Here is a 15,877-nt window from a genome sequence, read left to right as displayed (position 1 = left end):
CGATGATGTAATGTGACTCATTAATTGTGCACTTTGGCTTCTGGAGTGTCAGTGTGTTACCTTCAAAGAATGTATACAGATGGAAGTTAAAATAAGCAAATAATGACTTGAAAGACTAATTTTTTTCTCTTCTTTGTTCTGTTATTAACAGAAAATGAAGCCTGAGAATGATCAGGAAGAAAATGAACTTGTGATCCTGCATCTACGCCAACTCTGTGAAGCTAAGCAGAAAACACACATTCACATTGGTGAAGCTCCATCGGTAAAGCTTGATTTCATGTGATTCCTCTCCCTCCTCCCATTCATATTCAAATGTAACCTAGACTACCAGAAAGGTTGCTGCTAGAGTTCATCAGGGATAGCTGAAACCGAGCATTGTAATTGAGAGAAGATGGTGGGGAAAAAAAAAGTAATTTGATTTAATTTGCTGTGACATGCTTAGGAGTAGGAAGAGAGGGAAGAAGACAATCAATCATTTTTAGATTTGTTTCTTTACAGTACAAGAATACCATATCTGTCATCTTTTCCTTCCTTCCTGATCTCAAAAAGTCATTTCTAGAGAGAGCAAAATAAGAATGAAGAGGGTGTTGGTGTCAGTCTAAACTACTACTTTATCTGGCTAGGGAAATAGATATCAATATTATTAAATGAATATTCTTTTTCAAGATAGTCTTTAGAGAATAGAACGTTCCTTTAACTTTTTTTTAAATTTATATTTAAAATAAAGAATAGGGATGTATTGTCTATTATGTAACTTGGTTTAGTTCCAGTCTTTGGAGGTCTGCAGTTGCAAAAACAATTGCCAAAACTGAATTGTGTCCTTGCTCATATCAACAGACTGCGTCTAACAGTGTGATTCCAGAAAACACCACCAGTGGTGGCAGGTTTAAACTTGATGTTCTGAAAAACAAGGCCAAGAAATCCTTGACTAGCTCTCTGGAAAATATCTTCTCAAGGGTAAGATTAACAAACTGTTGTCAGCAGTTTTCCCAGATATCCTTGACAGTGAAGTGCTATCAAATTTTGTTTTGTTTGTTTGTTTTGTGGCCTCAGTTTAATAAATATGTGATGAAATTACATCACTGTTTTGATGTGCTGATGGTGTCTTATCTACACTAGAAAGCTTATGGTAAGGCCACACAAACAGTTAAAAAGGGCAAATTTTTGAATAATTTGCATTCTTGCAAGTGGCAAGTGAACTAGTGAGCAACCCTAATTAACACCTTGCTTCTCGTATCTAAAGCTCATGTTGGTCATTAACAATCTTTGGAAAGTAGTAGCTAAGGGGTCCTTTTGTAGGACAAAAAAAAAAAATTTGTTTAAGAAAAGGGGGGAAAAAGGTAGAAAAAAAGGGGAAAAAAAAAAAGTATTGCTCCTCAGTGTTGCTAACCTACTACAATGTGGGTAATTACTGGAAATCTCTTACGTTAATTTGCTTTTTAAAGAAAAAGTCTGAATTGCAGGTTTTGCCCCTTGTCTATATGCAGAGGAGGGATGTACAGAGAAGTAACAGAAGAATGTGTCCTGTGTGTCACTACAAAGAAGGGACAGAGAGCTGTGATGAGGTCCAAATATAATTCAAGCAGTGAATTTGAGCTCCTTCTGTTAATAGTTTTAAAAGTATCATAGTACTGTGTCACCAGGGCCTAAGCTGCACTTGTCCTGCAGCTTTATGAGCGTGCCGTAAAGTAACCTCCAAACCTGAGATATCACAGATATTGCATATTAAGAAATCAAAACATTATTTGCCAGGGTGAGGCTTTAGAATGGCTTGTATTTAGGTGGAGAGTGAATTTAGCCTATGAGTGACTCTAGGATTAATACTCACCTGGTCAAGTCTAGGTTATGTTTTGTTGTGAATTTTATGCATTTGGAATTTAGTCTAGAAAAAGAGCAAAAGAGAGATGATGTTCAGAAGATCTGGATAATTTCATCAGTCTGAAATACCATCAGTTGATGACAGCTGCAGTCATGCCTGTGCTGAGTCTGATTTCTTTCTCATGTCTAAAGGACATGTGACTGGAATGTGATCTGACAGTGGGGTATGAACTCTGCAGTGACTGTGGAAACAGCATACATCACTGGGAATAACCCATGAAAGCTGCTTGGCCGTGTATGGACACAGTATTTGTATTATGTGAAGGAAAAATCTTTTATGAGAAATGCACTGCTGAGTTGAAATCCCAGAAGGGAGATACTCATTGATTGCTGTTTCTGATACGTTATGTTCCTTTCTCAACAGAGCCACTGTGCCATGCTGTGCTCTATAGCACAAAGATCCACTTTCAGTCTGGGATTTAGTTTAACAGCAGTGGACACCCAAATCCATGCTGGGGCCATTTTCAGTTTGCTTGTTTGTGAAGAAAGCTTGCTGTTAGAAGGATTGTCTCATGTTTTGCTTGTAACTGCTAGAGATCAGGAACAGCATTGTGTTGCAGTGAATCATGATGCATGGAGAGGTTCATCATTGCAGATCTGTTTAAAGGTCACACAATGCAAGAACTAGAAAAATACTTTACAGTGCAATACAGCCACTATTAATTGGTTAAATCAAGTAATCAATGGGTGGTGGGATGCTGGAACAGGCTCCCAGGGCAGTGGTCATGGGCCCAAACTGCCAGAGTTCAAGGACTGTTTGGACACTGCTATTAGACTTAAGGACTGATTTTTGGGTTGTCCTGTGTGAAACCAGGGGTTGGACTTGATGATCCTTATGGGTCCCTTTCAACTGGGGACATTTGATGATTCTGTGAATGTATGATTGTTTCTGTACAGTACGTGTGTGCATTCTGTGTGTGATACATGCATACATGTGTTGTATAATGGGTGTTTTATAGTTCTTGCTCTTCATCAGACTATTACAACAAGTCTAATAGATCACAGTTGATTCTTAAAGGCATTTAGGTACCAAATACCCATTCGTGTAGTGGATTTTTGTTTGGTTTGGTTGGTTGTTTTCCCTTAAGCCAGCCACCAGTTACTTGGTATTAATTTTATGGAATGTTAATTGTATGTGACTTACTATTTTATTTTAAAGTGTAATTATTAACTAAGAGAGTAGGAAAGAAAGTCAGTTCTTATAAAATTGGCATTCAGCATCTTATTGCATATTTAAATATATATATATATATATATATATATATATATATATATAGTCAGTAAATGTGAGGTGAGATTCAAACAGCCTTAGCAAATTAGAAATAATTATATGATGGTCAGGTATCTAAGAAGACTTAGTAAGTGAATAGCTTCATAGCTAGGATAAATAGAATCATGACATTTTAAGCTACTTGAATGAGTAGCTGTTCACCACTCACCACAGGGATACATGCTGGGTTTTGTGCTCTGGCATTTTTCTCCCAAAGGAATGCCACTTTTTCACTTGTTTGTTTTGCTGGAATTATCTTGTTTTTGTCAGGTTCGAACTGAAAACAGGCTGTGGTTTCCTAACACGTTATCTCAGAAAAAATAAATATAACCTCTTTTTGACCTTCTAAACACATTTCTACTAGCCTATGCTGTACTAACTTCTGTTGTTGTTTCTTCTGAATCAAAAAGCCTTTCTTAGTGTGCCAAAAGCATGTTTTTAAATCTAATGAGAAACTTCCAAGTTATCCTTTGCTCCTATTTTATTGTGAGGGTCAGTGAAGAGATCCCCTTCAGGCAGAGCATTCATTGGTAATGATCTTAAATGGGATAATGTACTTAAGGGGCACTCTAAATCTTGAAAATGAAAATAAACCTTACCAGGGAAAAGCTGGCTAAATAAACATTGCTAATGTTGACAAAACTTCCCTTGTAAGTTACAGAAATACCAAGAAGAGCTACTGTGCCCTGTCTGTTTTATCCAAAGCCCAGACTTTTTTTTTGTCTGTTAAAGTGGTGGAAATAACTTACTTCAGCAGTCAGTAATGTCCAGCATTAAATGCTGCCTACGTTTTGTGGGTGTTGAAGACAGGTAGAAGAAAGTAGAAAACACTGCTGATCTGTAATCTCTTTCTGTGAAACCAGATGACTCTGAACATGTTTGGCCAAGATCTGTTAATGCCTGTTTCAATCAGCTTTCCCTCAGTGCTAAAACCTCACTGCCTTTGAAAAGGATTGCTCATATCCAACCTTATTTGGTTGGATTTGCTGCCAAAGAGCGCTTACCCACTTACTTTCTCTTCTTTCTCCCAGGTAGACTTAATTTGTCTGAGATCTCTAGATATGGTATACGTTCTCTATGAGATCATAGCATGTCGAGTGCATCTGATAGTTGCACTGCAGAGTGCTGTATGGAAGTTTGCAGGTTTTCTTAGTCTGACCAAGCCAGCTCAGATGTTCTGCTTCGCATGAATGCATACTCAGTTGCTTCAGACAAGAGCTATCTGGTTAAAACTCTTGGGGGAAGGAAAGAACTACTTGGAAAATCCAGTACTTGCCTCATTATCTGATGTTTTCCATCAAACATGTCACATGCTTGGACTGTCCTGTACTCACCTATGCAGTTGCTTCCATCTTTGCTTAATCTTTGGAAAAGCAAAAAGCCTGGACTAAACTGTTCACTTTTTTTCTTGCAGGGAGCCAACAGAATGCGAGGCCGCTTGGGAAGTGTGGACAGCTTTGAGCGCTGTAACAGCCTTGCTTCTGACAAAGTGCGTAAGGAGCTTAGTTCAAATGGGCACACTTTCATGCATGGGTGGTAATGAAGCATGAGCATGCCTGCCTTCAGTTTGAACGAAGTAGCACAGAGCACATCAATTTACTAAACTCAGATAAGAATTTCCAGTGGGAGGTGGAGGTTGTAGGAAAGCTGGCATATGTGTTGTCTTGGAGCTTCAATTTTAATCTGTTGTTTGATTGACAGACTGGTGGTATTTCAGGTGTTTTTCCTACGTTTCCTTTGCTTTTACAAAATGCAGGGAATTTTTGGTCAGCTTTGCTGAACCCACTGTAAATGGTCATATCTCAATGTAAGGAAATGCTCTGAAGGTGAGGAATCCTTTCTGTAAGTAAGGCAGTTGTTTTAGGGAAATTAAAATGCTGATCTAAAAACATCTGCTGGGGATGCTTTGTGGGGGTAAAAGGGCAGAATGCTGTTCACTTTCATTTTATTTCCTGTTTTCAGTCGTCTTCCTCTGACCTCATGCAGGGATTGGTTGCTGTTTTTCCCAGGAGATGGAGATTCTGTTATGGTTTTCCTGGCACAATTACTCACAAACTGGCTGTGTAATAACAGGCTCTCTTCCAGGATATCGCTGTGACGGTGCAGGAAGCATGCTCATGATATGTCGAGGAAACTATACCTCACAGCAGTTTCCCCAGTCTTTTCAGTCCCTGTTTTTTCCTGAAAGAGCCCCAAGCCCAGTAGCTGGTATGCTGATCCTTTAAGAGGAGACCTGGAATAATCAGTATGATTTTGCATAGTATATAAATTTTTATTTCTCTTTTCTTTCTGTTTTTGGTTGGTTGTTTTGTTTTTTGTTTTGTTTTGGTTTTTTTTCCTCCAAGAAGGACGCTGAGGTCTCAGCGTAACTTAACAGAGGATGTCTGTTTTGGGTGATAATTAGCATACAATAGGCCGTGACCAAGAGGGTGGAGAGGCTCCGGTGCCCCAATGCTGTGTGTGGCTGGTGGGGCTAGGGGAGCTCCTGCAGGCCTCACTCCTCCAGTGCTTCCTTCCAGGACGCTTCTCCGGGTGACTCTCCACCGACCACTCCTCCGGCGTCCCCGGTGTCCTCAGCCTGGCAGCCATTTCCTGAGGAGGACTCAGACTCCCCCCAGTTCAGAAGACGTGCGCACACCTTCAGCCACCCTCCCTCCAGCTCCCGGCGCCGGATAACCTTCCAGAACGGCCGGTCGCTGAGTGCCCGCTCCCCGCTGCTGCGGCAGAGCAGCATTGAGCCCACGAGGTAAGTCCCATCCGTAGTGTCAGCACACCAACTTCTGATGTGAGCTGCTTCTATGCTGCTCTGGGTTTATTACTTAACTTTCAGCTTGTCTTCTCCACCTCTGAATAGCTTGGTGCAGTAACTGGCTGATCCCCAAATTAGTGACTCAGGAGAAGCAACAAGCCGGTGGATAGATAGCCAGGCTGCCTGCTGATCTGTATGCTTGCTTATTGCCAGCTTTAAGCTTCAGCCTTTTGGCTGTGCTGCAGGCAGGCCTTCCAGAGAAGAGATCCTCAGCACTTCTAACTGCAGAGGCCGTAGCTTAAGGATTTACGCTGGGATAAGTGCTGGCAGCTTTGAGTGCTAGTTGCTATATTAGCCAGGCTCCTGGAAAGTGTGTCCAGAATTAAAACTATGGAAGAATCCCACTGAAAGACTTAATGATTAAATGCCTCCTCTGAAAAGTGAGGCATGCAGTTTTGATTTTTGCCATCTGCAGGAGTTTCTATCTGTAACTTCTTTCCCTCCCTGTTTGGAAGCTCTCCTGCTAATGTCATGTGGGATCCTTCTGCTTCAGGAGCCAAGCAGAGTTCTTTTGCTTGGGCAGGAGAGGTCCCCATAGTTCACTGTGGACCTACTCAGATTGCTTAACTTTCTCCGCCTCCATCCTGCTTACCTTCATCAGAAAGTCACCAGGCAAAACTCTAAAACCTTTATAATACAGACTCTTTACAAGAAGCTGTGACTTTCCCATCTCTGGAAGTGTTCAAGAGCAGGTTGGATGGGGCTGCCTTGGGCAGTCTGATCTGGTGGGTAGCAGCCATGCCTGTGGCAGGGGGTTGGAACTAGATGAGATTAAGATCATTAAGAACCCTTCCAACTGAAGCCATTCTACAATTCAGGCTGTATTTTCTATGCTCTCTCCAGACTGCTCATCTGTTGCAGTGCATGGTTGCAATTTAAGCTTTTTGAAGGCTCTTTCTAAAAATGATGTTAAATAATCACTTATTGCTTACTTGTTGTCTAGATTAAAACTTCAGTAAGAATGCCACATCAGATTGTAGAGAAAAATAATTTTATTCTTTTTAAGAGAATAGAAGGGGTCAAGTGTAAGAAACTTTCATGCAAGGCTTGAAAGAAGACTTGAAATAGCCATGTTATGCTTTGTTTCTAAGAGATAAATGAGTGGGGTTTTTTTGTTTGTTTTACTGAGATAAATTCCTTTTTTTTTTTTTTTTTCTCTTCACTGTCCATGTTGTATGCAAACAGGAAACCCTGAAGGACTTGCTGACTTCACTTCTTTGTAATGACTTTCAAGAAGTTGATGATCAATTTGCATTGTCAGCAGGTTTTCAGTCCAAATTGCTTTGTAACAGCATGGTTCTAGGTTGGGGTTTTCAGTCTCCCTTTTCCTACTCAGGATTAATCAAAATGTTAAATAAGAGAAATTAAATTGATTTTAATGTCTCCCCAGTACATTTTTCCTCTTTTTAAGTAATGTTTAACTGTGTCGGAGGACTGTCGTCTTTGATTAAAATACTCAACAAAAATTTCAAAAATTCCTTCCAAAATATTGCATTTAAATAATATCTACTTTGTAGTGTGTTCTAGCAGTCCACTAAAGTTATTTCTGAAAACAGGAAGCAGGGGAGGACAGAACCCACAATGTGACTCATGTTATTGGAGGCAATTTTCTAAGGTTATTTTATGAGTGTTTCAGAGACTATCTTTCTGAATTTCCCTTTGAGAATAATAAGGCTGAAAAAATAAGGTTTTCTGCGTGCTGTGCAATGCTATCAAAATTTTTCTTGAAGTCAATGGAACGTAACAATAGAATCAATATCAGTATAAAAACTGCAGTGGTGCAGCTGATGTGCTTCATTTTCCAAGAACACAAAGAAGTTACTTAAAGTCAAGAGGAGGTACTTGGTCAGTGTTTTTAATTTGGATATTCTGTTGTATCTGATTCCATGCTGACTTGTCTGCTGTGTTTTCTTATTGCCTGCACAGTCCTATTGTTGGGATTCAGCGCTTTCACTGTGAGAGTGAATCTGCATCACCTGGTCTCCCTTCCTCTCTCTCTGCCCCTTCTTTCCTGAAAACTTTTTACCAGGGCTCAGGAAGGTTGCTCCAGCACTCAGAAAGTGACCTCTCCAAGAGGTGAGAGCACTGTCTCCTGCCTAGTTCTTCACTGCCAACGGCTTAACAACAGGATTCCCAGTGCAATGCGACATGTGGGATCCCTCCTACTCTGCCTTGTGCTCCTGTATTTCTAACACACTTCCTAAGTATGTGACACTGATTTGCACTGATGAGTAGGCTTTTGGCCAAAAAAACCTGTTAAGAACTGAGGCTTGTCTGCTGACGTCTAGGAGCTGCGTCTTGTTTCTTTTGTGGTGTTGCAAATCAGCTGCATTGGTTTGTTGCTTGAAATGCAGTGTTTTTTAGGAGTGTTATGCCAACTGGATGCTTTCTCTGCTGAATGCAAAGCAGCACGTGTGGCTGTAATTGTTGAGAATTGTTGAGAAAAGAGCAAAGTGAGAAGAGTACAGCATTAATACAGGATGTATTTGGGGAAGGGGGAATGTCAAGTTAGCTGAGTGATACTAGCTGTGATATTTCTAGGAAGAATTGCCAAGTGACTTCCAATTAAAGATGAGTGGGGAAGAAGCCAAGGTAGAAGAAGGACTTCCTGACATCGGTGTGAATCTGGATGGAAATCATATTTTTTAGTATAAAGAATAGGCACTCCTTCAGAATGGTGCTTAGGAAAACTGCTTATGGATTATTCTTCTGAAGTGGGCCCACAGTGATTAAGGTGGAACTGTCGTTTTATATTTCATGATGGTTTTTTGTCAGTTGCTCACCTCTATATTTTTCTTTTGTCGATGACTATTTCCATCTGTACACTGACAGCTACTGTTCATTTCTGTACGCTGAACTGTTCTCAGGTTTCTGCTACTCCTCATCTCTACGTGGTTGTCCTCTGTCCATTTCCAACAGGAACTTCTGGGGCTATAGAATATGTTCATGTGACCATTTCTCCCTGAAAAAGTAACAGTAGATTGCACTTTAAATACCAACACATGTTGATGAGATCTCGTTTTTGGATGCATCAGGAGTCTGTTATATGGGAGTTTCAGTTGTGAGATGCATATGGAAGTTTTCAGGGGTGTTTAATGAAATTTTTTTCACTTTGTGGAATGCTGCTTCATTAAACTTGCTCACATAAATTTGTCATCTCCATTTTAGGAAAGGTGATAAAGAATTGTAAAGCCCTGCCCTGGTCTGATTAAGGTAGAACGATAAGCAGAGGTCCACACACAATCATCAGTTTCAATGAGAATCTATATACTACAGTTATCACAAAATATTGATAAGCAATTATCCCCAAAATATTGGCACTATAACGATTAAATCTATCTTACTGTGTGGCTAAACTAAACGACTTTATAAGATGGCATCTTATCACTTAGAATCAGTCTTACACTGTGCAGATAAACTCTGCAATCTTAAGGAGCCAAAGATGTCTTGCAATTACTTAACAACTTGACAACAACTTTACAAGCTATGGCATTTAGAAAACTGAAATAAGTCTTCCAATTACTTAATGACTTTTAAGAGAATAGGAGTGAAGAGAGAACTGGAGAAAGAACAAGAGAGGCAGAGAGATGGGCAGAAAAGAGATCGCTGATCTCATTCAAGGAGTTCCAGTGCCAGCTCACAGTGCTGGATATGGGATGGTGTAAACTGAATGTGTTTTATATAGGGGTGATAGCCTCGAACCAGCAAACAGCAACGATGACCTGGATCCCCCTCAGGCACCCTTTTTATGCTTGCTAGGTTTGCAGGTGTAATGTCCCAAGGTCGTGAACAACTAAGTTTGCAATAATAAGTTTGTAGCCAAAACTCTGGCATAGAAGGTAGGGCACGAGATCATGTACCTTGCTGATAATGGCCTCTGACTTGTCATGGCGGCGGCCTCGCACAGCAAGTGTTTGAGACACACCAAGCACACCCAACATACCCCAGCTTTTGTTGGTTCTTTAAAGGAATTAAATAAATACACCAATTAATGGGAGGCAGTTGACCTAAATGTGGGTGTAAGGTATGGTCTAAGTTAGTTATCTCTAAATAATACACAGGTTATAATAGGAAAACGCAAAATATGTATCTTCTCTTTAAGCACGCTGTATCGTGCCTTATTTTTCTGACACTTATAATGTCTTTTCCTGGTCTCCTATCTGTAACAGCATGAACAACATACAGCCAGAAACTCATAACATAGAGACAATTGTGAAACACAGTGGGAGGATTCTGCAGTTTGAGTCTTTCCAGAAGAGTAAACTAGTGTGCAAGTACGATAAGGTGAGACATCCCTACAGGAAGGTTGCGTTGCCTTAATGGCAGAACCAGTGCCCATTCTCTTCATCAACTTAAGTCCACAGTTTTCAAAAAGTAAATGGTAAATTACCTAGATTCCCTGTCTTAATATGGGGATAATATAAACCAATCATTACTTGAGAAGTTTTTCCAAAACTAGTCTTAGTAATGTGTCACATCTTTGAAGATGGAATAACTTTTTTTAAGAGACTCTACCTTTCTACTCAAGCACAAATGAATAAGGAGGAAGCAGTGTATACTTCCAACTCTCATTTTAATTGGCTAATGGAGAATGAAATGTATTTTTCAACCCATGAATGTTAAACTCTTTAGACTTTCCCCCATTTAGCTTGCAGATTTGTCAGTAAATTTAGGTGTGGGAGATAGAAAAGTCTATGGATAAGCATTGTGCAAGTCATGTTTTCAAATTGGGAAATAGGTAATTGAGTTAATGCATTAATTTCTTACATCAACCTTCTGAACCATTTTATCACATGGTAGGTGATATTACCATTTTGTTCCAAATTTCTTCCTGCTTTTATTCTGTACAGTTTCACACCTTCAGATCTTCTGTTTTCCTTTCTTTCTAAATAGAAATAAGGAAATTTTGCTCTCTTTCTGTCTCCTGTTTCTCCAGTTTCTTTTTCTTTGGTGCCCTTGCCCTGTACTGAATACAAGGTGAGTTCTCTGATCATTCATCAGAGAAAGAGGAAGCGGTCAGTAGTAGTTCTTGAAATGCCAGGGGAATTTTGGAAGGTATAATCTATCAGGAAACGAAAGGCCTAAGAATTGTATGATTTGCACATTTCATGAGGTAGCACATATGACTGATGCATCCTACTGTGAATTCTGGGATTTGAATGTCTTAAGTAGCTTTAAACAACTTAGTTCCATAGTGTAAAATAGCCAACAACTTATTCTGACTTTCCTGCAAATTTTACTAGTGTAAATTGAATGTTGTTCCCAAGGCTGCCCATTTAGGAGTGCGCCAGCCAAACACAGATTGTTGTACATGGCAGTAGAAATTGAGTTTTCTTCTCGCGTAGCTTTTGTTTAGTAAGCCCTGGAATAACTTTTGTGTTCTAACATGGTAAGTAAGATTTGAAGTAGTGAGTAGCAATTTTGTTTGTTATTTATAGAAGCACGAGTTCTTATGATTATTACATCCAACTCAGTTTATTTCCAGGAGTCACTGGGCTGAAATACTTTTTAAAGACAGCAGTTTCAAAATTGATTTTGTAATCTGTATATTGTATTTTGTAGTCTTTGTGTATTCATCTAGCACAAAGAATAGTTCCTCCTGGATTATATAAGAATTAGCATGGAGAGATTGTTGCTGGGCTTTGTTACTATTTCAGTTAGTGCAACATGGGGTCTCAATTGAGACCGCCCAGCAGTTGTGTTGAGCATAGGGAACTGAAGCGCTGTAGAAAATACATCAGGAGTGGCGAATAATTCAGGCTATCTGTTATCCAGGGCTGACTGCCTGTTGTGGTTTTTAGGGGGAAGCAGAGGTGGTTGACTAAGTGTGGGCAAGTGAACTTGAGAACACGGTTATTTCTCCGCCAGTGACGTGAAAGCTGTGTTTAATGTTTGTGTGTAATAGCGAGCTCAGTTTGCTTGCTGAGGCTTAGGGATATCAGGGAGTTGCTGTAGATCACTAGCATAGGAATAGCACTGATCACTCAACAGGTCTGTCTAGTTGTGTGGATAATTGTTCATCATGGTGTTCAGTGTGAAATGTGCCGCTCAGTATGGTGTAGCTGGTAGACTGCTGTAGCTGAAACTTCAAGATGTGGTTTTGCCTCCCTTGCAGGTGTCTCTCTTTTTGTGCAAGCCAAACGTGGAGAGCATGGCTGCACCTGGAAAACTGTGGTCATTTTCAACTGACTTACCGCTAAAAGCATAGCAAATACCCAATTTACTGGGCTTTCCTTTCGTCTTTTTATTTTTTCATCTTTTTTTTTTTCATCACTTTTACTGGAATTGTTCCGTAGCATATTAGTTCTTCACAGGATGAAGGTCTGAGTACAGCTGCTGGTGTGTTGAAATAGCTGTTTTCTCCTTCAGGGATGGTGGATTTCTCTGAGATACCATACCCATTCTTCAGTGTAACTGCAGTCTGTGGGACTTCAGCTTATCTACTCCAAACCACAGTGATACCTTGAGGCCCAATTAACAAAGGACTCTGTCAAATGTAGGCACCTTCAAGTAAAGTGATTTACCTTTGGGGAAATACAATTCCATATATTATATGTTTGTTCTCTCTACTGTGTTTAGTCTGTAGTAGATAAGTAGTTCCGTTTCTCAGCTTATTATTTTGTAAGAGGTTGGTATGTCCTCTCTGTCCCAGAGAGCTGCTCTTGCAGGTGACTTCAGTGTTACTTAATGTTCAGTGAAAAAAAAGCAGCTGGTGAGTGTGTAAGAGGAGTTGATGTTATCAGTGTTTCACATTGCTAATGTGTGGAAGGATGTGTGGGAGAGGATCAGTGTACCCATTGCTGTATTAGATCTATGTACCTACTTCACTACTGCAAGGGCAAAATACTGAAATATTTCTGAAAATGGTTCAAGTACATACAGAAGTTAAAGCTAAATATCCTTACTTCAGGCAACATTCAGCAGAGAATTGTGCTTGGTACTCTATTGAACTTCTGGCAAAGCTTCCCTGCAGCTTCTCCTTGCTTCCTTCAGTAGCATAAGCTACTATTGAAATTACTGTGTAAATCTGTTTCTACCTGGTGTTTGGGGAGGATGTTTTTTCACTGTGGTGGGAGTTGAGCCTCCCTTTGCAGAGTTGTTCCTTTAACTGGAGATGCTAGTAAAATGTGAAGACTTTAGACTCCCTTTCTGCTAGTGGGGCATCCATTTCCTGAAACACAGGTAAGAGAAAGGCACAACACTGCCTTGGTAGAATACTGTGAGCTCAACATGCCATTTAAAATGGCACTAAATGGAGCACTGTGTTCTGTTCAAGCAACATCTGTGCTTTTAAGGGTATTACATCAGAGCAAACGTGTAAGGCTGACATACAGCAAGGCAAGTTTTAGCATCTGAATATTACCACTTTTTTTTTTTTTTTCCTGCTTGAAGTTTCCTTAGCTTTTAACAAACTTAGCTTTTATTGTTCTCTTTCAATTGAGCACTGTATGAATATTATGAATTCTTCCCAGTGGATTGTTGAGCAAATTTAACAGCACTGTGCTACAAGTTGGATATTTCTGTGTTCACGGTGAAGCTCACACACAGCGCACTGCCTTCTAAAGCTTTCTAGCAAATGCTTCTGCAGTTCTTGTTGTACAGTGGGCAGATTTTTTGTTTGTTTCAATTTGTTTTTTCTTTTTTTAATCCAAAGGTGACTTGCTTTGATCACCCCACCTGTTTTTTTTTTGTTGTTGTTTTTCTTTCTTCAGTGATGGGGAAGGAAAGAAAAGAGCATCAAACATCTGCAGCAACGAATCTCTAAATGCAGTGGGGACCACACTCACACCTCGCCGCATCTCCTGGCGGCAGAGAATATTCTTGCGGGTAGCTTCACCTATGAACAAATCTGCTTCCAAGATGCAGCATCCAGGTTTGTGTGTGCTTTCAAGCAGTTGTTGCTGAATAGCTAGTACTACAGTGAGCTGCAGTATGTAAAGATATTAAAGAAAAAGGGGGATTGGTTTGATGCGGTGTTCTTGCTAAAACCTCACTGGAGAGAAGTTGTACTTATGTGTTGATTTACTGTGTGACCCTAACGCTTTATTTAAAAATGACTCTTATTACTGAAGTGCATTTTCTCTGTTTGGAATCAATGTCTCGTTGCTGAATGTGAAACTCAGCTATTTTTGTTGTGCTGTGACATAAATGTTCATGATGTGTCAGTCTGAATTCCCTCTAATAGCTTTCTGTTTCTTTGCAGATAGTCATGACGGTAGTGAATTGTTACCGCTATCTCCTCTTGCTCCACCCTTGGAGGAAGACCCTCTTCTTTTAATATTGCAGAATGAGGATGGTACAGATAAAACTGGAGAGAGGAAAAACTCGGAAGAACTACAGAGTCTGTGGAGAAAAGCTATCCATCAGCAAATTCTGCTGCTTCGAATGGAAAAAGAGAACCAGAAGCTGGAAGGTTAGCTATTTAGAAAATACCTGTGAAGCTATTACAGATTCTGCTGCCTAACACTGAAAGTTGTACTGGTATCAGTACATCAAACATTGTATTTCTGTATCTTCTGGGTTAACAGTGCTAGTCATGTGTCAGTTTATTGGGATCTCTGTCCACCTTCCAACTCTCCAAGCCACTTCAGTAAAAGAAAATGATATGGGTTGTTTTTTTTTTTTCCCTTTTAGTGCATACTGGACAATAGTTGCTATGATCTGGCTGACTTCTCCTGGAATTCTAATGTGAAGTGGAGTCAGGAGAAGGGATGCTATGTGGACATTAAGTATAGTAAACCTTGCCCTCTATATCTCATTTCAGTTCTTTGCAGCATGTGACATTTCTGACCAGACTTTCTGTCACCTGTTAACCGTATCACAATGGTAATTTATACATATTTGTACCCAAATATGATTTTTGAGCAATTGGCTCTTTAAGTATGTCAAAAACAGATCTGAAGTTGGCCATGCTTATTTTTAATGGTCAGAGCTCCTGACTAAGATATTTAATTGGTTGGTTAAGATTTACGCAAATGAACAATTGAATGCAGTATCTGTCCTAGAATTAAAAAAGTTCCTGAAATGAATAGCTTTCAGTGCAAGTTAAAAATTTCAAATATCCTTTCTACAATTGCTTTCCTCATCTCCTGTATGGTGTATAACCTCAATATATGATAGCTGGATTCTTCAGACATCATGATCTTTTAAAGGTCAGTTAATTGTTTTTCCTTTTTTAGTGATCCTTACTGAGAAGACAAGGAAGGATATGTATGTGAAAGTATTTTCTACACAAGTAGTATGTTATTGTGTACTCTCTCTACTGGCTGTCACACTGTGTTAGCACAAACTTCTGTGGGAGCTCATAGATTCATAGGGATCATCTAGAGAGATGTCTGTTTTAACTTCACCCAAATAATTGTTTATTTTAGCAAATGATCTCTCTACCGTTGTGAGGTAAAGAAGTTTGGATGCCTGCTGTAGTGACTAATTTCATCTTAATTCCTTTGGTAATCTGAGCTTCAGATGGTCAGTTCTTTTCCATACCTTCCCCACACACACAGTTGCTGAAAACAAAATAAGTCCAGTTCCTTAAAAATTCATCTGTAACTTATTTCTGTTCTGATACTTCTGTAGAAAAGTTCTGCCTGCTGTAAGGCAAAACTATAAGCTATTAAGCTTATAGGGAAGACAGGAGTGTCATAGAATGGTTTAGATTGGATGGGACCTTAAGAATCACCAAGTTCTAACTCCCTGCCATGTGCAGGGTTGCTACCCATGAGAGGGTATGAAGTTGCTACCCATCAGGCTGCCCAGGGCCCCATCCAGCATGGCCTTGAACATGTCCAGGGATGGGGCATCCACAGCTTCTCTGGGCAGCCTGTCCTGGTGCCTCACCATTCTCATTGTGAAGAATTTCTTCCTTATATTCAGTCTAAATCTCACCCTTTTTAGTTTAAATGTTACCCCTTGTCCTGTCA

General features: G+C 39.8%; 1 protein-coding gene across 2 annotated transcripts in view; it reads left to right on the top strand.

Moving 5' to 3' along the window:
• The window catches only part of TBC1D4 (TBC1 domain family member 4), a 103,960-nt gene that overhangs the window by 71,747 nt on the left and 16,336 nt on the right, over positions 1-15,877 (top strand). For both annotated transcript variants that reach the window (XM_042867885.1, XM_042867883.1), the window contains exons 7-13: positions 152-262; positions 838-957; positions 4,563-4,637; positions 5,668-5,894; positions 7,884-8,033; positions 13,670-13,830; positions 14,161-14,370. In XM_042867885.1, coding sequence (XP_042723819.1) covers positions 152-262; positions 838-957; positions 4,563-4,637; positions 5,668-5,894; positions 7,884-8,033; positions 13,670-13,830; positions 14,161-14,370 — 1,054 coding nt within the window. The remainder of the gene's footprint in view (positions 1-151; positions 263-837; positions 958-4,562; positions 4,638-5,667; positions 5,895-7,883; positions 8,034-13,669; positions 13,831-14,160; positions 14,371-15,877) is intronic.

Source organism: Lagopus leucura, unplaced genomic scaffold (assembly GCF_019238085.1).
Source record: "Lagopus leucura isolate 7727_CA_CO unplaced genomic scaffold, USGS_WTPT01 Super-Scaffold_100001, whole genome shotgun sequence".
Taxonomy (NCBI): Eukaryota; Metazoa; Chordata; class Aves; order Galliformes; family Phasianidae; genus Lagopus; species Lagopus leucura.
Note: the sequence above shows the minus strand (reverse complement) of the source record. Positions and strands in the feature narration are given on the sequence as shown.